Source organism: Ictidomys tridecemlineatus, assembly GCF_052094955.1.
Source record: "Ictidomys tridecemlineatus isolate mIctTri1 chromosome 12 unlocalized genomic scaffold, mIctTri1.hap1 SUPER_12_unloc_6, whole genome shotgun sequence".
NCBI lineage: Eukaryota > Metazoa > Chordata > Mammalia > Rodentia > Sciuridae > Ictidomys > Ictidomys tridecemlineatus.
The window spans coordinates 655,861-678,742 of NW_027520964.1; the positions used below are offsets into that span (position 1 = coordinate 655,861).

The 22,882-nt window shown below is 48.0% G+C and overlaps 1 protein-coding gene across 21 annotated transcripts in view; it reads right to left on the reverse strand.

Annotated features, from left to right (window-relative positions):
- The window catches only part of LOC144372348 (mitotic spindle assembly checkpoint protein MAD1-like), a 270,820-nt gene that overhangs the window by 41,084 nt on the left and 206,854 nt on the right, over positions 1-22,882 (reverse strand). For 9 of the 21 annotated variants that reach the window (XM_078035743.1, XM_078035745.1, XM_078035744.1 and 6 more), the window contains 3 exons: positions 4,828-4,916; positions 4,673-4,706; positions 2,098-2,281 (listed from right to left, as the gene is read on the reverse strand). The exons of 1 other annotated variant lie outside the window; for it this stretch is intronic. In XM_078035743.1, coding sequence (XP_077891869.1) covers positions 2,098-2,281; positions 4,673-4,706; positions 4,828-4,916 — 307 coding nt within the window. Of the gene's footprint in view, positions 1-2,040; positions 2,282-4,554; positions 4,707-4,827; positions 4,917-22,882 lie in introns of those variants that run through there. 11 more of the 21 variants (XM_078035746.1, XM_078035755.1, XM_078035752.1 and 8 more) reach the window with 4 other exon arrangements.

Below are 22,882 nucleotides of genomic sequence, written 5' to 3' on the forward strand. Positions count from 1 at the left end.
GCTGGGGGAGTGAACGTCTTTGGAGACTTTGTTCTATGTCTATGGCTGGTTGTGCATTCAAACTTTTGAGGGTTCCATGTCCAGGACATACAGCTGGTATTCTGGGAACTCAGGGGACTACTACCTCACTGTCCCCAGTCCTGAGGTCCCCACTGGACTGCCTTCCTCCATCTTGCAAGGCATCCTCCACCAGCTGGCTGTGTGTGTCTAGGTCTGCAGGTGTGAGTTGGACCTGGGAAGAAAGGGGACTGCCGAGGAACTGAACTGGATGTTGAAGATTCTTGAAAACTGGCACCCCTCATCCTAGCTTCACCTCACGCCAGTGATGCCACATCTTTGCCGAGTACCACAGGCCCCTCCTCTTCAAAGAACAGTGATTCTGGGCTTGGGGATAAGTCCTCTGCTAAGGTACAGCAGGATGACCCCATCCCCCAGGTCAATGGGACATTAAATTTCCACCATGATGCTGAGCTTCCAGCACCATCCCCCACCCAGCTCCCAGGAGCTGGTAACAGGCTGATATCTGCCAGGCCCAAGTCTCCAAAGATATGCCAGGCTGAGAAGAAAACAAAGAATAATAATTCTGAGGGCACCAAGTGAAAGACCCCAGCTGGGATCTCCTAGCAAAGCCACGGGGACAAATCCCAGGTTTCTAGCCAGGTGCTTGCAACCTCACTCCTAAATGTGCAGCCAGGGCTCCAGGGTACCAGTGGGTACTGCAGAGTACCACACTATCCTCCGACATCTCCAGCACCAGCAGGCAGGGCTCCCTCAGCCCCCAAAGCCTGGGGTTGCCCACGTGGACTGGGGCCTAGCCAGCACATCCGTGGGACCTGGCAGGCAGTAAGCGTGGCCGTGACGGAGAGGCTCCGGAGTGTGACTAACAGGCATTGGCACAGACACACGAGCCTCTGGAATCACTGAAAGTCTACCCAGTTGCTAAATCCACAGACATTTAGGATTTGCCAGAGCTACTATTTGACAGCAGAAAATAACGAATCCAGATTTGTTCCACTTGAAAGGGCCTCAGCTGTTGCTACTTAAATCTGTACTGACACTTCCGTTTTCTGTGCTGAGATGATGTGGTGTGAGGGATGTGTGTCACTTACACAAAACAAGTAAGTATGTCTACTCTCTTGTGTGTAGCAAATGTAACCTAGGTGAATGCACACACATATGAACTCCCAGTACCCAGGTTGGCAGTGCTGTCCCCCTTGTTCCCCCACCAGCTCTCCTGTGACCAGCTGGCCGACTGTGGTCACGGGGAAAGGCTGGCTGACAGCAGCAGGGCCCTCGTGTCCACTGTCTTTCTCTGAACCAACCACTTCAAAAACCACTCCTCAGAAACTTTCAGAGGACTTAAGGAAAAGCACTTCAACCTCAGAAGTGAGAATCAAAAGGAGAAACAGACCCTTGTTCAAAGGGGGTCATCTAAGTCTCCCCTCTCTTCTGCGGCTGCAGGGAAACAATGACGAGCCCTCTGGCCTTGACAGCACTGGTGTCTCCCCCAGGGGAGCTGGGGCAGATGCTTCTGGTGTCTAGAGACACTGCTCGTTCAGCTGGCCCCAGCCCCTCTGTCACTACTTCCCAGCCAGAGGGCTGCCTGATGTTGTCTGAAGAAAACTCACTACAACAATATGCTCCTCGTTCAGGACAAAAGTGAGCTACAAATATGGCTATCTCAAGAACACCAAGCCTACCTGTGATGCTATGGGACACTTGAGGCACAACCCATATGCCTGCCCTGAGCCTGGATGGCTGGGGTCGTGGGAGGAAAGTGAGAAGGTACAGGGGGTGCCATTGCAGGGTTGGGCAGAGGCAGGGAGCGCCAGAGATGCTAGCCCACCCAGTAGAAGAAACAGACCTTAAGAGAGAGACAGGTCTGTGGAAGGAGAGGCGGGTCAGCACCCTGGCCAAGCAGGACTCCCCCACCTGCACAGGAATCTGTCCCTGAGAAGCCAGAGGAGCCACCTGGGCTCTGTGAGTCCTGGTTTTACACTGTCTCCCTGGCTGAGTGCACTACGCAGAGCCCCTGCTCACCTGGGGTTGCCTGTCACACATGACCCAAGTGTGGAGCAGCCACCCAGATGCAGGTACCTGTGTGACAGCCATCTCCACCCTCAGCTGCTCCTTGGCTGGAAGTCAGAAGTGCTGCTGCAGAACTGTGGTGCAAAACTCCACCAAAGCCTCTCGACACATGCCGACCAGCTCCCAGCGGCCAGCCACGAAGCTGCTTCTTTCCACAGCTGCGTTTTCCAAGTGAGACAATGGGGACAAGAAGCTTTGATCGTTGAGCAAAAGATGTCAACAATAAAGCTCTTTCTTGAAGTTTAAAAAATAAACCCATAGCGTTCCAGCCCACACAAGCCCCACCCACGCCTGGCCATGCTCCTGTCAGCCGCAGCATGAGAGCTGTGGGCAGCCAGAGTCCTGGCAGAAGACAGGATGCCAGTCTGTGACAGGAGAGCTGAGTAACACAGTGCTGGCCCATGTTGACAGCCTCAGGCCCTTGGGGCAGACTGTCCTCTGCCCCCTTGGCTAACACCCTGAGGTGCACCTGCCAACACCCAAATCTAATCCCTTCACTGCATCACCTGATAACAGGATTCCCAGGGACACGGGGTGGAAGGGGGGAGGACAACCACAGGACATACCTGTCTTGCATGGCATTAAGGACTCTGTCAGGTGAGGGGCCAACTATGCTGATTCCTGAGCACTTGGTGCCTCCTCCATGAGAGCTGACCTGGGGCCTCCATCAGCCCAGCATTCTCTGGATGCCTCCTCCACGGCCAGCTCCTGGCCCTTGTTCCTCTCATGGCAGACACCAGCTGAGCTCTCCTGCCTTTGTGGCCCTTGGCGGCATGCACTCCTAAGCTGCTAGCCATCTTTTGGGGCCTCCCAGTCTCATTCAAATGCCTCTTGCATTGAACACCCCCCCCCCACACACACACACCACCACCACCACTCACACCTCTGTGTTATAAGCTCTTCACCACAGATAGGGCTGCTCCATGAGCTGAGGGGTATATGTATAGGAGATATGCTCGGCCCTCCTCTGGCTGGGAACAGTCACTTCAGCTTGGAAGGGTGTCCCACAGCAGATGCTGCCTGGCACTCAGCTGGGGAGAGCTGCCCACCCTGGAGGCCAGTGGTGCTGGCTGCTGCAAATTCAATCATGTTGCTCTTCTACTTTCAAACACATAATGGCTTCCCATTGTTCAGAGAATAAAGACCAAACCCTCACTGGGGCCCAGGCCTGGCCTCCAGCTCCCCTGCCATCCTATGGTTAACCCATGGCCACACACAAACGTATTTCCCAGGGGAGCCCCCTGCCCCCAGACACCTGCTCTCACAGCACCACCACATTCCTCTCCATCCATAATTACAGAGCCAGGATTGCCTGTGAATAATGTCCCCCCAAGTCCCCATTAAACCACAAAACTGATGAAGACGGAGAGTGTGCGTCTTGCTCACCACTCCATCATCCTCAGTGCTGAGCCCTGACGGTGCCCACGGCGCACACGCGGTGTCTACGAGTGAATGACGGAACGAGCGCAAAACAAACAGCCTGGGATCTGGCAGGTCTCCAAAGTGCTATTTATAAGGCCTCCGTCCATATATTAGAAATGCTTCAGAAATGAGGGAGGAAACCTCAAACCTGGAAGGGACCATAACTGTTTTTGGCTCAACACTTCTGGGCCTGGTTGGACCAGAGGCAGCGCACATATCTTCTTGCTTTTACTCAACAACCCTGCAAAGCTGGGGTCATCCATACACTACCCACGAGAAAACGGAACCCACAGGGGAGAAACAGCTGAGGCCACTTTAGCCTTGGGTACCAGGGTTTGTCCCAGTCTGCTGGGCCTTGGCTACACAACCCAGGGAGGGCCATTAAAACTCCAGCACCAGTGGCCTCATCAAGGGCCACCTGGTATTCACTGGGGCTGTCCTGGTTCCCAGGTCTGTTCTCATTTCACTCACCAGAAACAGCTCCCTGGGTGAGAAGCCCTGGATGCCAGACACTTGGTCCATGGCATACACTTAGGGCAGAAGGGAGGCTCCCCAGGCACGGCCACTCAGCCACACTCACTCTGCATCCACAGTTGCTGTCTCCCATGAGAGATGCCAGAACTGGAAACTTGCCACTTCGACTAGAAACTGAATGGTAGGGCTGAAGTGTGCATCAGGGGACAGTCAGGAGGGGCTGCTCAGCACCCCACCCACACATCTGGATCTCCTTTAGGACCCTGACATGTCTTGGGGAGAAAGGAAATAAGATCTGGGAACAATCTCAGCCCGCGGTCTCTGCTTACAGAGAAGTAAGCAGATGGCGGAGGTGCAGGAAGCGCATCTAGGAAAACAGTATCTCAGGGCGAGTGAGCGCGTCCTGAATAATAGACAAAGGTGCCCAGCTGACAACAGAAAGCACATCTGGTCGGGCTACTGCTTCTGTAAGCAGTTCTCCTCATCTGCACCTCCCAGTATTCCACTGCTCATAAATTCCTTGCTGCCTCTAGAGTTGCACAAGCCAAGAAGATGGGCCTGTTGCTTTACCTTGCTGGCAGCAAAGGCAGGTCCTACCAGATACCCGACAAGAGTGTCTGCGAGCTCCTGAACATGGGGGAAGCTGCAAGGCCCAGCTGTCTGCCAGTGCTGGCCAAGAAAAGGATACTGGAAAAGGTCCAGCCCAGTGGAGATGAGTGTCCCTGCAGAGGAACCCAAGCGGATGGAATGTGATTGAGGAACAAAATGCCATCCAGGAGGCAGTGGAGGAAGGGGTTCTAGTAGACTTCCACTGCCAGCAGCCCCAGCCCCAGCACAGTGTACCTGAGTGTGTCCACCTCCTCTCTGCAGAACGGGAAGCTCGACTCAGCAGAGCCCGGCTGGGACTTCAGCATCTTCAGCTCCATCTCCAGCTGTGAGAAAACACAGGGCCAAGGGTCAGCAGGTGCAGGGGGCTCTGCAGGCCTACAGACAGCACAGAGCCTAGAACCTTGCCTGGCCCCAGAGGTCCCAAAAGCACCATTCAAAGGTTCCCCAGACCCAATCCCCTCCTCCTACTAGGTAACATAGGACGGGGGGCTGTTTTCCTGGGAATCCCAGCAGCCTGAATCTGCAAGGCCACCAGCATGCTACCTCTTGCAAAAATCACCCTTTCCCTTCCTTTACACTTCTGTCTGCAGATTAGCCATGGAGTCACAGTCATTCTGGGAATAATGTGGAGAGACACCAAAATCTCTGGGGCAAAAAGGGACACAGTAACTGGAAAGAACATATTCTAAATTTGCCACTGCTTTGAATGAACAGTCACAGTATTTTCTTTCTTTTGCTACTTCAGATTCCTCTATAGAATACAGAAGCTGAAGGCCTCCTCCAGGAGGAAAGTGAACTGTAATAACACTTGGACACATCAGGGTGGGAGGGTTAGGGAGTGGTGGATATGAGGAGTCCCAGTAATTTCAGGCTTGAGAATGGGTACTGTCAATGGCCAGCCACTGGCTAGGGACCTCAGGAGCCAGAGGACATGCACTCAGAGCTAACCTCCTCTCTCCACCCAGACATGGGCTAGCTAAGGAGGCCCCAGGATTCCAAGGAGCAGCCTAGAAGGAGCCCGAAACTGTGCCGCAGCTGCAGCTCAGAGGCTGTCTGCTAACAAAGTCTGGCCACTCCTCAGTGCAGCTCTCAGGTGCCCTTACCCTTCTCATCCTTGCCAGATGTGGTCCCTTGACCTTGGACTTCTCAGCCTCCAGAAACGTAGGTGGCAGAAATAACTGTTTATTATAAATTATTGTCCTCTGGTGTTCTGTGATAGCAGCTACCGATGGACCAAGACAATGTATTTCAACTTGCCAATGACATTCACTCCTAGCATGCTGACACTAACATGCACTAACATGTCTCCTCTGTGAGGTGTGCACTTGTGCAAGGCCTTGTGCAAACCACAGTTGTTACTGACACAGTTGCTCACTACCAAAGAGCCCTCCCCCTTCCTCTATACTCGGGCCGTCCATATACCTTGCAGGTGCCTATCCTGAGAATCTGGTAGAAGTTTCCCTGAAACTGGCTCCGCCTGATACATCTTCCATTTCTCTTTGTTGGGAGAGGGCAGCAAGACAACCGGAGCTATTTCGTGCCAACTTTGCTCTTTAATAAGTGGCCTGTTTAGAATTTTCTTTTCTGGGTTCAGAATTGATGAGAAACTTTCTAGGAAAATATTATCTATTCCAGATGTTTGTGTTTATTTAAAAGGACTTGCAATATGGTTCATAATTCTTTCCACAGAAGTCATGTAGAAACCATATTCTTTTTAGGGTTATTTTTTACTTGTCACTTACCTTACTATAGAGGTTTGACATATGCAAAGAGGTCTAAGCCATGGGTGCAAGCTGGGAATATTCTGTGTAGGGTGTGGGGGCCCCACCTGGCCACATAGAGTCCTCAGCACCGGAAGCTTTCTAAGCCTTCCCCAGCCAGAAGCTTGAACATAATTAGTCCTGCTTCTTATTTTGGGTGGTGATGCTATTACATTTTACTCGAGTTGTGAATAATTCATCTATTTTATTGGCTTCATTTCAAGTAACAGGCACCTGGACTCTTATTATTTCTACTACTTCTTGCTCTGCTGTTAACCACTGCTTTGACCATTAGATTCCTAACTTTTGTCTTACTGGGGTTTTCTTTTACTGCATCTCTGACTTCTGCAGCTGGAGGTTAGTCCATGTATATTCATGATTTCTTGTCCCATGGTATAAATATTTAAATCATGAATTTAGATGTTTCCACTGGCTCTGATGAGGACTGCTTTCAATACAATTGTTTTCTAGATTTTACGCACTTTTGAATTGCATTTCTTCTTTGAACCAAGAATTAAGACAGAATGTTTTGTTCTGTTTGTCTTTGTTTTGTTTTTGAATTTCCAAGCAATAGGAGCCTTTTCTTTTTCTAGTTTTGTTTGTGACTTCAAATTTCGTCACATCACCATTAGAAGAGGTTTTATTTGAATTTACAAAGGTTTATAAAGTTTATAAAGCTTCTCTTTATTACCCAATGTGTGATTAATCTATGGACATTTTCTACGAACACTCTTTAAAGAATGTGTCCTCTAAGTCTGGGGACTGGGGACTCACAATACAACTTGCTATGTCACAGACAAGAAGGTAAACTCACTTGCTGCTCACATCCTCAACCGTCTCTCCCTGCCCCTCTGCACATGTCAGTTTCCTGAATAGTGGCGCTGTTCTCTGGCACACTGATATCCATCCTGTATTCTACACTGCTTTATGGCTGGAATTTAGACTTGAACATGACCAAAACGACAACCCCTGCTTCTGTGTTTAGGACTAACAGATGGCCCCACAACCCACATGTTTCAGCCTCTTGGTTTTGCTTTGTAATTCATCAGGAAGTCTTTCCTTTTAATAGAAGAGTTTAACCCACCTATATTTTGATATATGTGTGTCTATTTCTGTGTATGTTCTTGTACTTCCTGTCTTATAAAAACTGTATCCCTCCGTGGCATTCTAATCTTATTTACTGTTTTATGTGTTAAGTTTTGATACTCAGAACAGTTTGTATTTTTCTTACTGGTTGCTCTTATAGCAGAGGCTCTCTGGTACTGTGCCTATACCGCCCCGTGTTAGGCTGTGCTCATCACATGTCCTGTGCAGTGTCTGTCTGGCCCATCTCTTGTTCACCTCTGTGGTGTCTGTCACTGTTAATTTCATGACTGAGCCAGATGTGCCCAGGTGAAACCTCACATCCTAGTGTGTCTCTGAGGCCACGGGGTGGATCAGCATTGGAATCAGTGGACTCAGAAGACTGTCCTCCCTGACACTGACATGAGCATCAGCATCCAACCCCCCAAAGGCCGAACAGAACCAAGAAAAGGTGAGGCTCTCTTTTTCTGCCTCCCAGTTTAAGCTGGGACATCTCAGCCTCGTGGACCAGGCCTTCAAACCAGGATTGAGTTCCACCACTAGTTTTTCTAAGTCTCTAGTTTTTAGATGCCGACTACAGGACTTCCTAGCTTCCGTATCACATGAGCCAATCCCTCATAACCAATCAAACCACTAGTCTCTCCAGGCAGACAAATGAATCGACAGGTTTTGTTCCTCTGGAAACCCTAACACCCAGTTAAACACACTTCAACAACTCAATGCTCTCCTTAGGATATGTCTTCAATTTCAGCTACTAATGATAAGAAACCCATTTCTCCCTTCCTCTCCTATCTCAATACTTTCTACTAAATATCCAAGCCCTTTGACACCAGAACGTGTAACAGGTACACTGCTACTATTCTCTTAACTCCGTGCAGCTCTTGTGGCGGGTTTCCCGGGGGTACTACCTTCCTGTGCATCTCCAGTCTGTCCTCTTTCCTGCCTTCCTGCCCCTCTCCTGTTCAAGGCCCTCAGGTCCATGGCCTTCTCCTCTGGCTTTGGGGGCACTCACACTCTACTGGATCATGAGCTTTTACTTCTTGGCAAAATGTGTGCATACAATCACATGTTCAAAGTCTACTTCTTTTTCTGTGACTTTTCCTGCTTCTCTCCTTCTGTCTCATAAATGGGCATCCAGATTTTCACTGCTCATCATGCAAGATGACTTTTATCACATCCAGTTTAGCATGAGGTCACACTGGAGAGGGGCTGGGGCCATTTTCTTTTCTTTAATCCAACCTGTTGATTGTGTTGTGAATTCAATCAAGAGCCACTACTTGTCTCCAGCAAGAAGGGGAAGCTGTGAACTCTCATCAGAGCGACCACTACTCTTCTCTGCTCAGGCACAGGGTGCAGGGGCCCCTCACACAGCTCCCTGCTATCTTGGGAGCCACACAGGGCCAAGGGACCCACTTCACCAAGGCCTGTTCTTGCCTCTCATGAGGTCCTGTCCAGCAAGGTGAGCGTCATTTAGCCTCTTAAGCACTTTTCCTGCGCGCCGTGCCCTGGCGGCTCCCTGTGCCCATACCTACATGCTGCTACGTGTTCCTCTACTCGGGGCCACCTGTCTCTGCTTAGGGTGTGCACTTAGCTCTGTTCTTATTTTGTTGTTTTGGTTTTCATTCTTCTTACTTTTGAATGATTTCCGGAAATGGAGTGATTTATGTTCAACACCAACATGGAGCCCTTTAATTTTAATCTGTAACTTAGACTCATAACTAACACACGCTCAGCTCTGTTCTTCTCACTGGGCCAATTCTCTTCCCCCTGAGCCTATACCAGAAAACCTCCCCAGCCCTGTCAGGCAATCCAAATCCTCACACACCCACAGGCCCGCCCTGCCCACGCCGCCATGCTGGCTCACAACTCTATCACCCTCCTCCAGTCCCGCGGTGCGAGACAGTGGCCATCAAGATACACCCAGGGCTCAGGTTTGCAGCTGCAGCCCACTCCTCCGTCCAGCCTCAGGGTGAACTGGGACACCAGCTCCTCCCAGGAGCCTGATGCCCAGACACACTGTCTAGCTCCCGTTGTCGCTTCTGCCAGACAGAGTACACATGCAGGGAGTTGAGCCAGCACTGGAAGAGAGGACCTAGACTCAACACACTAGCCACCCCATTTAAGAAACAATCTAAACCTACCAGTTTTTAAAAGGGAGGCAATGTGTGGAAAGATACTGAGATGAGACCTGAGGAGGGTTCCCAGTGACCCAGCAAACAGCTCTCAGCGTTAACTACCTGCCATCGGCCATGGGGCTTTGCTGGCTGTGCAGCCAGGGCCACGCTAAGGGAGCCCTGAGATGCCCCGTATCCTCCTCCTTGTCCTTTTATCACTAAGGTTCAGCAACAATCTGGGGGCTCCACAGGGCAGGCCCAGAAGAGGCTATAACCAAGCCAGCTGGATTCTCACACCTGGGCAGGTGGGTGCAGGGTAAACACAAGGTCCTTGGGGTCGCTCTCACAGATTGCACCCCACTCGCCACCTGTGGATGAGACCACCTGTCTTCGAGGTTTCAATGCCAAGTGGGAAACCCTAGACTACAGGCCCTGGGTCAGGGCACAGGCTCGAGCAGGGGATAGACAACAGATGAACCTGCCCTGCCCCATATGGCGACCCAGGCCTTCTTCCCCCATCCAACACACGCTCTTACACTCACTGTCTAGAGCTCTCACACTCATACAGTCAAACTCATAGATGCTGAGTGTGGCCACGGCCTGTCTTTCTTCCTCTCTGGGCCCCAGTACATTGCACATGAGGCTTCTCAGGTCCCAGGGGACCTGCCCTCACTCTGAAGGCCAGCCTACACCAAGAGAGCATCCATTACCAGCTTTCTTTCAGACACACCAAGCTAATCCACACTGCTATTACTTGGCCAAAACGAAGGACAGAAAAAATTGAAAATGCATTAATATTGCAGGCTGCAACTACCTATTTCATACTTCACTGAGAAAAACTTGTGTTTAGAGTCAGTTTAAAAGAACAGTGAACACAAGGACTAATTGGATTGTGCCTTCTGAGAGACTCTGCCAAATGCCTTAGAACCAAACAGCCCCACACTGAAGCTCTCCTCCCTGCCAAAGACCCCAAAGAAGCGATATTCTTAGGTTTTTAACAGGCTGGGCCTGGGCACAGGCCACCAGGTGAGCATGGACACAGTAGGCAGGGCACAGGGGCAGGGGCTCACTGCCTGCCATGGCCAAAGAGCAATTTGTGCACATTACCCTGAATGTCTCCTGTTACACTCAAATTTAATCTCCTAAAGAGAGGGCTTGTGCTGCCCAACTGCAATCTCTGAGGCTAATATACAAATTGATATTCCTTTCTCTGACAGGCTCTTCTAGATTAAGAGGCATGATTCCCAACAGTGCCTAGTCCAAATGAATCACGGGCCCGTGGAAAAGAGCTGGCAATTGCAGCCCTGGGGCAGTGACCAATGTGGTAGCAGCAAGTCCCTCAGTAAGTTGGGCTCAAGCACCTTGGGGACTACACCAGGGGCTACGTCGTGCTGAAAGCTCTGACTCAGGAGCAGGAGTTGACCCAGGTTGGCTGGCAGGGGAGAGGGAGGCTGACCAGCCTTTGAAACCAGGCACCCATGTGCTCCACCACTAGGGCTCCTCACCCACCACTATGTCCCTGCCAGCAGCCACACAGGATACAGGTCTTCAGGACCCGCTGAAGGAACATGCCCGTCCCCAGGGAGAGCTCAGCGAGCCTAGACAGGCTGTTCTGAAAATGACAGAAAAAGTGAAGTCACGGAGAAATGGAGACCTGGCCCACCATTCACCCAGATGCAAATTACAGAGAACTTTCTGGGCTTCTGCTTTGTCTATTCCCTAAAACGGGCCCAAGAGCCTTATCACAGGGCTGCTTATGGAAGAAGTCAGACAGCAAGTTGAAGAGGCCAGCAAACGAACCTATCTGCCAAACACCCTGGAGGACAGGGGCTGGCAGAAGACCACTTATTCCTGTTTCTCCCCTCTCTTCACTTTGCACCAAGTTCATATGTTGTTTGCCAAAACATAAGTAAACACGAAACACACACATTCCCAGCATGGGCAGAACCTAACAGCACACACACTACCATGAAGGCTGCAGCATGGATACACTCGGGTGGCCCATGGAGTTGCACATGGCGTGCCTCCTATGCTGCTTCCCAGCAGCAGAATACCATGAGGAAACTCCTCGAGCTGTGTCTGGGGGATGATGGGCTCCTGGAGCCAGTTCACCACCTTGCCTCTCTGCCTCCAGCGTGGACAGATGTAACTGGGGGTGGGTAGCCTCATAATCGTGGCCTATTCTGTGGATTCTGACCACGCTGCAGGGAGGGGCCATTAGCAGGGTCCCTTGTCTCCCCTGGGCACTTGTTTCATAAACCAGGATGAAGCAAAGGTATCCCTCTGCTATGGCCCCCCCTAGCCACCAAGTCATTTAGCCTGCTCATTAATCTCCACCAAAAACTGGTAATAAAGCAATGGTGGAGCTGCAGAATGGTGGCCCAGGTAAGCAGGAGCACAGGTGGAAAGCATGGGTTGTGGCCCTGCAGAGACCGCCACATCAGAGCACAGCAAGCCAGGACATGATGACCTGTCATCAGACACCTGCACCACATAGCACCACAGCCCAGAAAGCCTGTGCATTCATGGTTTGCCGACCTTGACCTTCCTCTTCCCCATGAGTGGCAGGGAAAACAGAAGTGGGTCAGACCCGAATGGGATTGCAGGGCTAACCAGTAGCATTGATACTTTTCCAAACACTGAATAACATTAATTTGGACTAATTACGTTGACCCAAGTGCTATATAAACCCCTTGACTAGCACATGCAAGCAGCAACTACTTTAGGGTCCCCTCTCACTCTTTGGAAGTTCTGTTTCTACTCAGACTTGAATAAATCCTACTCTTATCTGCACTCATCCTCATCAGTGGATTTCATTCTTCAAATATGTGAGACAAGAACTCATAAAGAAATTGGTGGTGAGCTGCTGAGGTCTGCTGTAACACTGGAGGGCAGAGCCCACCATTTAAGAACTGCAACCCATTTCTCAGCTACAGAGGCCCTCAGTTTATGCAGACCCCACCCACCCTAGCAGAAGCGAAGAATCTAGTTTCATCCCAAACTCTGGTTTCAACTGATAGCTTCTGTTTGGGCAAGAATGGGCCTGGGTGTGTGCAGGGCAACAGCGACAAGTGCTGCCTCTTGAGCTCCTCTTGGGTCTACCCAGACCCAGACCCCGCCACATTATGCTATGTCTTGTCAGGCTAGGGGCCCTATTCAGGAAGCCTCAGTAGAGGTGGCAGGACTCTGTCTCTAGTTTCAGACACAAGAGCCCAGGCTTACAGTTGACATCAAACCCGAAACTGAAGGTGTTGCCACTTGTATGTATCACCTAGACCAGGGTCAGACAGCTTCTGCAGGAAAGGGCCTATGGATTCCACCTTGCAGACTACATGGTCTCTGCTCATGCAGTGCACAAGCTGCTAGTGAACCAGTACAGCTAAGTTCCAAGAAAATTTTACTTACAGAAATTGCATCAGGCTGGGTTTGGCCTGTGGGCCAAAGTCTGCTCACTCCTGACCCAGACCAAACCATTACCATATGGATGAGAAAAATGTCAATCAGGACAATGGCCAAAAAGCTGAAGAGCACAGTTTGTGGAAATAGCTGGAATGACAGCACTCAGCACTTACCCAGCCTGCTCCACACGGCAGCCTTCCTAACAACCCTAAACCTGCATGCGCTGACACAGGGGCTCACAGGACAGCGCTTCACTCAGACAAGAAAGGGTCTCCACTGGCACTTCCAAGCAGTCCACCTGTAATGCACTGAACATACCTGAGGAAGGAAGACCTGTCTTGCACTAAGCACAACTTTTGAACGTCCTGCCAACATTCACACTGGTGCCAAAGCTATTTATAATTATCTGAGACTAGCCCGAGAAACATCGCCTTTGGTAAAAATCACAAAATATGTTCTTGTGCACTGTTAGTATCAGCACATTCTTCAGAGCAGCAGCTGTAGTCGTGCTGAGGAAGTACCAGTTCTTTTTGTTCAGAACTCAGCCACGAGCTACTCATCACTGCAGAAACCTGTGTGGATGGCAGGAGGTGCAAGTGTCGGCAGCTCCCGCAGAACCCACTCAGCCAGCAGTCCTGAGAGCGGCTGCAGTGCAGCGGCCCCACAGGCGCAGGGGACGTTGCCATGAATCCTGGTGACCTTGTGCTCAAGTCCATACACTGACACACACAGTACATATAGATCACTCTCCTCTTTACTCACACTTAGGACCAGTACAGATGTTGCTACCCCTAATACTGCAGGTGCAGGAGGCAAGGAAGGGGACATTACAACTTACTCATTCTCAAGGGGGATGCTGGGGCCAACAGGATCGAGGGATACCCTGCCAGGCCAAGTCACACACAAGAACAAGTCACAGAGAAGATGGAGATCCACATGTCAGAGTTTTCCAGTCCAACTAGACTACTCCATGGAAAAAGAAACTCAGCGCTTGCCTGGTACTAGGTTTGATCCTCAGCACCACATAAAAATAAATAAATTAAATAAAGGCATGCTATCCAACTACAAATTTTTATTTATTTATTTTAAATAAAGGGCTGGGCTGGGCAACTGGGCAGAAAAGGCATTTGACAAAATCCAATGCATTTTGAAGATAAAAGTACTCAATGAGTAGGAATAGAAAGGAACTTCCATAACATGTTAAAGGACAAACATGAGCACACATGGCTAACAGCATATTTAATGATGAAAAACTGACTGACAGTTTTCTCTTGAGATCAGGATCAAGAAAAGGATGTTCATTTTTACCATGGTTATGCAGCACTGTTCTGAAATCCAGTTAGGGTCACTGGCAAAAAAAAAAAAAAAGGCATTCAAACTGTAAAAACTACTTATAGATAACATTGATCTCACATGTTAAAAAAAAAAAACAAAAAAACCCTCTAAAATTAAATCTATTAGAACTAATAAATGAATTTAGCAAAACTGTAAAATACAAGATTAACATAAAAAAATCCAGAGGCATTTCTATGGACTAGCAATGAACAAATCAAAAGGGAAATTAAGAAAACAATTCCATTTTTAATATTACCAAAGAGAATAAAATACAAGTATGTTTAAGTAAGAGGGTGAAAGACTTGTAATGCTATGAACTATAAAACATTGCTGAAAGGAATTAAAAGAAAACCTCAATATAAGTAAAGACTTTCTGTGCTCATGCTCACAGGTTAGAACACTATTACTGTTAAGACAGTAAGATTCCCCAAAGTTACATACAGATTCAATGCAACACCAGTCAAAATCCCAAATGAAAACTTTTTTTTTTCCAGTAATTGGGGGGGGGGCACTTATCCTAAAATTCATGTGGAACTGCAAGAGACCCTCAATAGCCAAGACAATCTTAAAGGAAAGAACATAAAGTTGACAGATTTTCCCCAACTTAGTACAAAGCTACAGTGATTAAAACAATCCGGCAATAGAATAAGGAAAGATAAACAGAACAGAACTGAGTCCCAAAATAAACCTAAATACCTATGATCGATCACTTGATTTTGTTTTGTTTTGGTTTTTTGGTACCAGAATGTTTTAGTCAGCTTTTTCACTGCTGTTGACTAAAGGATCTGACCAGAACAACTATAGAGGAGGAAAGGTTTATTTGATGGCTCACAGTTTCAGAGGTCTTAGTCCACAGAAGGCCAGCTCCATTCCTCATGGCTGGAGGTGAGGCTAAACATCATGGCGGGAGAGGGTGGTACAGGGAAGGAACTCCCATCACGGTGATCAAGAAGCAGAGAAAGACTCCATTCTCCAGATATGAAATATATACCCTGTAGCCATATCCCAACTCCCACCTCCTCCAGCCACACCTACCACTTCAATTAATCCCTATAGGTGAATCAAATCACTGATGAGGTTAAGACTCCTACCATCCAACCATTTCTCCTCTGAACCTTCTTGCATTGTCTCACATGTGAGTTTTGGGGGGACACCTCAGACCTAAACCATAACACAGAAATTGAACCAAGGGGTACTTAACTACTGAACCATATCCCCAGCCTTTTTTATATTTTGAGACAAGGTCTGACTAAGTTGCTAAGGCCCTCACTAAGTTGCTGAGGCTGGCCTTGAACTTGCGATCTTCATGCCTCAGCCTCCTGAGTCGCTGGGATTACAGGCATACACCACTGTGCCTGACTCAGTTGCTTTTTAACAAGGATGCCAAGACCACTGAACAGGGAAAGAAGAGTCTCTTCACAAATGGTTTTGAGGCTACTGAACATCCACATACAAAGAATCAAGTTAGACCCCCTACCTCACACCATATTAAAAAATTAACTCAAAATGGATTAAAACCTATATGTAAAAGGTAAAATTACAAAACTCTTTAGAAGGAAACATAGGAGTAAATCCTCCTAACTTTGGATCAGGCAATGACTTATTAAGATATGGCACTGAAAAAAAATGATAAAATAAGACTTCATCAAAACTAAAACTTTCTGTATAACCAAAGCATTTTATCAAGAGAATAAAAAGACACACTACAGATAGGGAGCAGGTATTTGAAAATCATAACCCTGACAAAGATTTAGTATTCAGAATGCACAAAGAACTCCTGCAACTCATCAACAAAAAGATGGCCCAGTTTAAAAATGGGCAATGGAGCCGGGCATGGAGGCACACGCTGACCACCAGGGAGGTGCAAATCAAAGCCATAAGATACCACTTCACACCCACTAGGATGGCTCCAATCTGAAAACAAACAAACAAACAAAAAAACAAACCATAAAATGAGTGTTAGTTCTCTCACTCCTGATATGGTACTTTCTGTCTTCCCACTTTCTTTCCTGATTGCTTTGGCTAAGGGTTTATCAATTTGGTTGATCTTACAGACCAGATTTTGAATCTGATTTACACAATCCAAAGGTACATGCAAATAAGATGAAAACAACTGAATTTCAGGTAGGACAACTGCAGTTTTTCTAGGAGAGGAGTAGAGAGTGGGGCCAAGGCCAGGACAGTCCAGATACCCAAAGCAGGAAACAGCTAACACTTTAAGGTGGAGCTTTCCAAGCAGATGGCATAAAACCCAGACTGCAGCAGAACCAGGCATGGACTCCTGTGAGAGCTGCCCACACCAGCACAGAGCCCAGGAGCCTCCCTAGGTCATGATAGCCCAGTGCCCTAAACCTGCCTGGTGCTCCTGTCCATAGGTCCCTCCTCTCTGCGCAGGCCTAGCCTGCCAGCTGTGCCCTTAGCCCCAAAGCTTCATGGAACTTTAATGCTAATAGTGCTCATGGCTGCCTCCCCCACATGGCAAAATCTTTAAATAGAGACTGTGTATTCCAGTTTAATTTGAGAGGATGCATGGTTTGATCCCAGAGGCCTTACCTAATTCCACAAAGTAATAACCAGTGGAAAAGCTGGGCAACTTGCTCCCCCACACTCAACAGCAATTCTAATTAACGTGACCACTGCTGGGCACCAGAGGCAGCATTGCTCTTCCATGTGCACACACCCATGCAGTGTCACATGAACTTGCGATCTTCGTGACTCAGCCTCCTGAGTCGCTGGGATTATAGGCATGCACCACTGTGCCTGACTCAGTTGCTTTTTAACAAGGATGCCAAGACCATTGAATAGGGAACTCGACGACATATGTGAGTCTTCATCTGTGATAAATACCACTGGAGTGTTGGCGACACCGAGTGCTGGGTCTTAGAAGGCCCTGAGGCCACAACGGGCTCCCTAGGGCACAATCTGGGAAGAAATGGCTCATGTCTCCAAGAGGTGATTTTGAGATCAGGATGGGAACCTTGCCCAGAGGCCACCATCCTACTCTACGTCCAGCCCATCACCAGGAGGGTCTCTGGAGAGGCTTCTGCTTCTTGGTAAGGTGAGGGAGGGATCATAAATTAAGCCCTCGCTACCATTTCCATTCCAGCTTGGAAGGAGACATGGGCTACAAGAGGCTGTATAGCCAGTGACAGCTCACACAGACACCACCAGCTAAGCACAGCCAGTCCCTGAGCTGGGAAATAACTGCTTGTCAGAAAAAGAAGCCCCGCTAGAACCCAATAGTTTCCACCCGGGACAGCCAGCTCGTTGCTCTGAAGTGGTCCTTGGTGCCACCCTAGGGAGGAGGCCTCTGCAGAGCAGAGTGACTAAGCTCCAAAGGGATGGATAGTGCTATACTGTCAGCGTTGGAAGGTCTGGGGTAGGTACATGGCCACTGACAGATAAGTCCTGAACCAACTGTGCCTCTGCTCTAGGGCAGCAGAAGGCAGAGCCGTCGAGACTTGGAGGAAGCCAGTACTGAGAGGTGAAACAGAATAAAATCAACAGCAGTGGATGTCTAGAAGCAGTGCTACCTGGCACATGGAGGAGTGCCAACAGGCTTTAAGGGGGTTCCTGCCACCCCATCCGCCCTCGAAGAACAATGGCTCCAGGGCCTGATGAGTGAAGTCGGTGCACATGTGCTTCCACTGACTCTGATGCTTGACCAGAATCAATGAGGTGCCTCCTCCCTAGAACAGCAGGTAAGAAGCGAGGGTCTGCAGCTAACTTCCTGCCTGCTGGATGCAGGACAATGAAATCTACCTAGGAGAAGCAACTGAACATGAAAGCCCCTATGGAAAGGAGCTTCCCCACCAAGCAGTTGCTCTAATCCGGAGGCTCCATGTCCTTGGAAGACCTTGCATGCATAGGTTACCCTGGCAAGGGCTCTCTGGAGCTTAGTGGCAGTTGACACAGGCATCCACATGGCCCCATGCTCCCTGGTTGGAGGGAAAGCCCAGGTGCACAAGGATCAAGCAACACTGGGACTGCGGAGCAGTGTGGAGGGCAAGACGTGCCCGGGAGGAGCTGCTGGCAGGGCTCAGGAACGAAGGCAAGTGACTCTGGAAAAGCTGGCAGGGCAGGCTCTTCAGAGAAAGGAGAACTGCTCCTGCACCAGGCAGGGTCACCTGCCCTCTCCGAGACACTCCACCCCAAGAGGGAGCTCAGGACAGTGAGTGAGGGGCCTGGGGGCTTGAGCAGCATAGCAGAGGAGAAGTGCTGAAGGCTGACACAGCATGAAACTGGTAGCTGGAAAAGAGCTGAGCAGAGAGCGCCACCAAAGGTGCCCAGAGTTGAAATCACAAAGCACTGAGTACCTAGAACTAGGATGAGGGCAAGACCCGCCCCTTGGTGGAATTACTCCCAGCTTTCTAAAGATAAATTAACCAATTCTTCTTTTTGTGATTATAGACTAAATCTTTTTACCTTTTGTCTGGTAGAATCCACAGGGGTTCTTTCTGCTAAAGCATACACCTTCTCCTCCTCTCTCCTCTCCCTCCCCTAAGCCCAGCAGGGGTTATAAACAAGCAACCTGCCAGCAAAAGGAACTACAAACACCTGGGAGTGCATCTGCCAAGGGACACACACCAGAAGTACACCTAACAGAGGGGCAAGAACCTCCAGGTGGAGGGAAGGACAGAGAGGCCAACATGGGGAAGAAGCACATGAGGTGTCCATACTGCAAAGACCTCATGGGAGTCAGCCCATGGGTTACACAATTCCAACAGGGTTTCTAGGAACCCTGGGAAGCTGACTCTGAAGTTCACTTGAAAGAGAAACCATGAGGATGCCTAGGGCGATTCTGCAAAAGAAAACCACAGAAAGGTCTCACAGAATAGACACCACACACAGCATAGGGCTCTGCCACTCAGAATCTATGTCCTGGCGGCAGGGCTCCTTCCACAAGGGAACTTTTCTTCTACTTTTCTGAAGGTGAGTGGGGATCCACCTACCTTCTATGGCTAAGGGCCAGAAATTAAGCCACTGGAAACATTTTCTGGGCTAAGGTAACAACTTCAGACTACTGTTTCTAAAGTGCACCCTTGCAAGGTGACAGGGTCTTGGACCTTTGCTGACCTGATGGGAAGAGACAGAGGTGCATGGACAACCTGCTCCTAAATGTCCACATCTAATCAGTCAGCTGCTGGCCTGGCCCTGGCCCGTGCTCGGAGGCTGAGTTCTACTAGATCCCCCATTTCTGTGGAGCTCACAGGATACTTGGAAATGGCACCTCATGGCTGCAGTACAGGGTTCCCAGGGTTGGAGGCACCTGGGACTGAGCTCCAGCAGGCTATCTCCTAACTATGTAAACATGGGCACATCACAGTCCTCACTGAGCCTGTTCCCTCCTCGGAATAATTGGAACCACAATTTGACCAACTTACGGGTTTGCCAGGAGGGTCATGGTAAAATAAGCCACACAGAGCACTGAGTATGTGACTGGAACAAAATGTGCAGCAGCAAACACTGGCTACCCTAAGATCACTGTGCCTAGGAAAATGCGATGGTGAGATGATGGTGGTGGTGATGACAATCATGTCCCACAAAGGCAGTATGAAAAAAGCGTGTCTGCATCAAAAAAATTGTGCACCATGATCAAGTAGGATTCATCCCTGGGATGCAAGGATGGTTCAATATACGGAAATCAATAAATGTTATTCACCACATCAATAGACTTAAAGATAAGAACCATATGATCATCTCGATAGATGCAGAGAAAGCATTCCACAAAGTACAGCATCCCTTTATGTTCAAAACATTAGAAAAACTAGGGAGAACAGGAACTTACCTTGACATTGTAAAAGCTGTCTATGCTAAGCCTCAGGCTAGCATCATTCTGAATGAAGAAAAGTTGAAGGCATTCCCTCTAAAATCTGGAACAAGACAGGGATGCCCTCTCTCACCACTTCTATTTAATTTATTCCTTGAAATACTAGCCAGAGCAATTAGACAGACAAAAGAGATTAAAGGCATAAAAATAGGAAAAGAAGAACTTAAATTACCACTATTTGCGGATGACATGATTCTATACCTAGAAGACCCAAAAGGGTCTACAGAGAAACTACTAGAACTCAGGGCTGGGGATGTGGCTCAAGTGGTAGCGCGCTCGCCTGGAATGCATGCGGCCCGGGTTAGATCCTCAGCACCACATACAAACAAAGATGTTGTGTCTGCCGAGAACTAAAAAAATAAATAAATATTAAAAATTTTCTCTCTCTCTCTCCTCTCACTCTATCTTTTTAAAAAAAAAATTAAAAAAAGAAACTACTAGAACTAATAAATGAATTCAGCAAAGTGGCAGGATATAAAATCAACACGCATAAATCAAAGGCATTTCTGTATATCAGCGACAAAACTTCTGAAACGGAAATGAGGAAAAACACTCCATTCACAATACCCTCAAAAAAAATAAAATACTTGGGAATCAACCTAACAAAAGAGGTGAAAGATTTATATAATGAAAACTACAGAACCCTAAAGAGAGAAGTAGAAGAAGATCTTAGAAGATGGAAAAATATACCCTGTTCATGGATAGGCAGAACTAACATTATCAAAATGGCGATATTACCAAAAGTTCTCTATAGGTTTAATGCAATGCCAATCAAAATCCCAATGACATTTCTTGTAGAAATAGATAAAGCAATCATGAAATTCATATGGAAAAATAAAAGACCCAGAATAGCAAAAGCAATTCTAAGCAGGAGTGTGAATCAGGCGGTATAGCGATACCAGATTTCAAACTATATTACAGAGTAATAGACAAAAACAGCATGGTACTGGTACCAAAACAGGCGGGTGGACCAATGGTATAGAATAGAGGACACAGAGACTAATCCACAAAGTTACAACTATCTTATATTTGATAAAGGGGCTAAAAGCATGCAATGGAGGAAGGATAGCATCTTCAACAAATAGTGTTGGGAAAACTGGAAATCCATATGCAACAAAATGAAACTGAATCCCTTTCTCTCGCCATGCACAAAAGTTAACTCAAAATGGATCAAGGACCTTGACATCAAATCAGAGACTCTGGGTCTGATAGAAGAAAAAGTTGGCTCCGATCTACATATTGTGGAGTCGGGCTCCAAATTCCTTAATAGGACACCCATAGCACAAGAGTTAATAACAAGAATCAACAAATGGGACTTACTTAAACTAAAAAGTTTTTTCTCAGCAAGAGAAACAATAAGAGAGGTAAATAGGGAGCCTACATCCTGGGAACAAATTTTTACTCCTCACACTTCAGATAGAGCCCTAATATCCAGAGTATACAAAGAACTCAAAAAACTAGACAATAAGACAACAAATAACCCAATCAACAAATGGGCCAAGGACCTGAACAGACAGACACTTCTCAGAGGAGGATATACAATCAATCAACAAGTACATGAAAAAATGCTCACCACCTCTAGCAGTCAGAGAAATGCAAATCAAAACCACCCTAAGATACCATTTCACTCCAGTAAGACTGGCAGCCACTATGAAGTCAAACAACAAGTGCTGGCGAGGATGTGGAGAAAAGGGTACACTTGTACATTGCTGGTTGGACTGCAAATTGGTGCGGCCAATTTGGAAAGCAGTATGGAGATTCATGGGAAAGCTGGGAATGGAACCACCATTTCACCCTGCTATTGCCCTTCTCGGACTATTCCCTGAAGATCTTAAAAGAGCATGCTACAGGGATACTGCCACATTGATGTTCATAGCAGCACAATTCACAATAGCTAGACTGTGGAACCAACCCAGATACTCTTCAATAGATGAATGGATAAAAAAAAATGTGGCATTTATACACCATGGAACATTATGCAGCACTAAAAAATGACAAAATCATGGAATTTGCAGGGAAATGGATGGCACTAGAGCAGATTATGCTTAGTGAAGCTAGTCAATCCCTAAAAAACAAATACCAAATGTCTTCTTTGATATAATGAGAGCAACTATGAACAGAGCAGGGAGGAAGAGCAGGAAGAAAAGACTAACATTAAACAGAGACATGAGATGGGAGGGAAAGAGAGAGAAAAGGGAAATTGCATGGAAATGAAGGGAGACCCTCGTTGCTATATAAAATTACATATAAGAGGTTGTGAGGAGAATGGGAAAATAAACAAGGAGAGAAATGAATTACAGTAGATGGGGTAGAGAGAGAAGACGTGAGGGAAGGGGAGGGGGGATAGTAGGGGATAGGAAAGGTAGCAGAATACAATAATTACTAATAGGGCATTATGTAAAATTGTGGATGTGTAACCGACGTGATTCTGCAATCTGCATTTGGGGTAAAATTCGGAGTTCATAACCCACTTCAATCTAATGTATGAAATATGATATGTCAAGAGCTTTGTAATGTTGTGAACAACCAATTAAAAAAAAAAGAGCATGTCTGCATGAAGGGAGGGACTAGCAGGGAAGAGGGATGGCGAAGTACATCTTCACCTGAAGGGACAACTGGGCTCTGCAACACTGAGCACATTCCAGGAGAAGGGACAGTACGAGAAGTGTGAGAAGAGGGCTACTCAGAGCAGGCAAGGGGCTGGGGGTCAGCGCAAGAGGGAGCGTGTATGGGTACGCCCTTGCCAGGTGGCAAGGACTAGGTGAAGA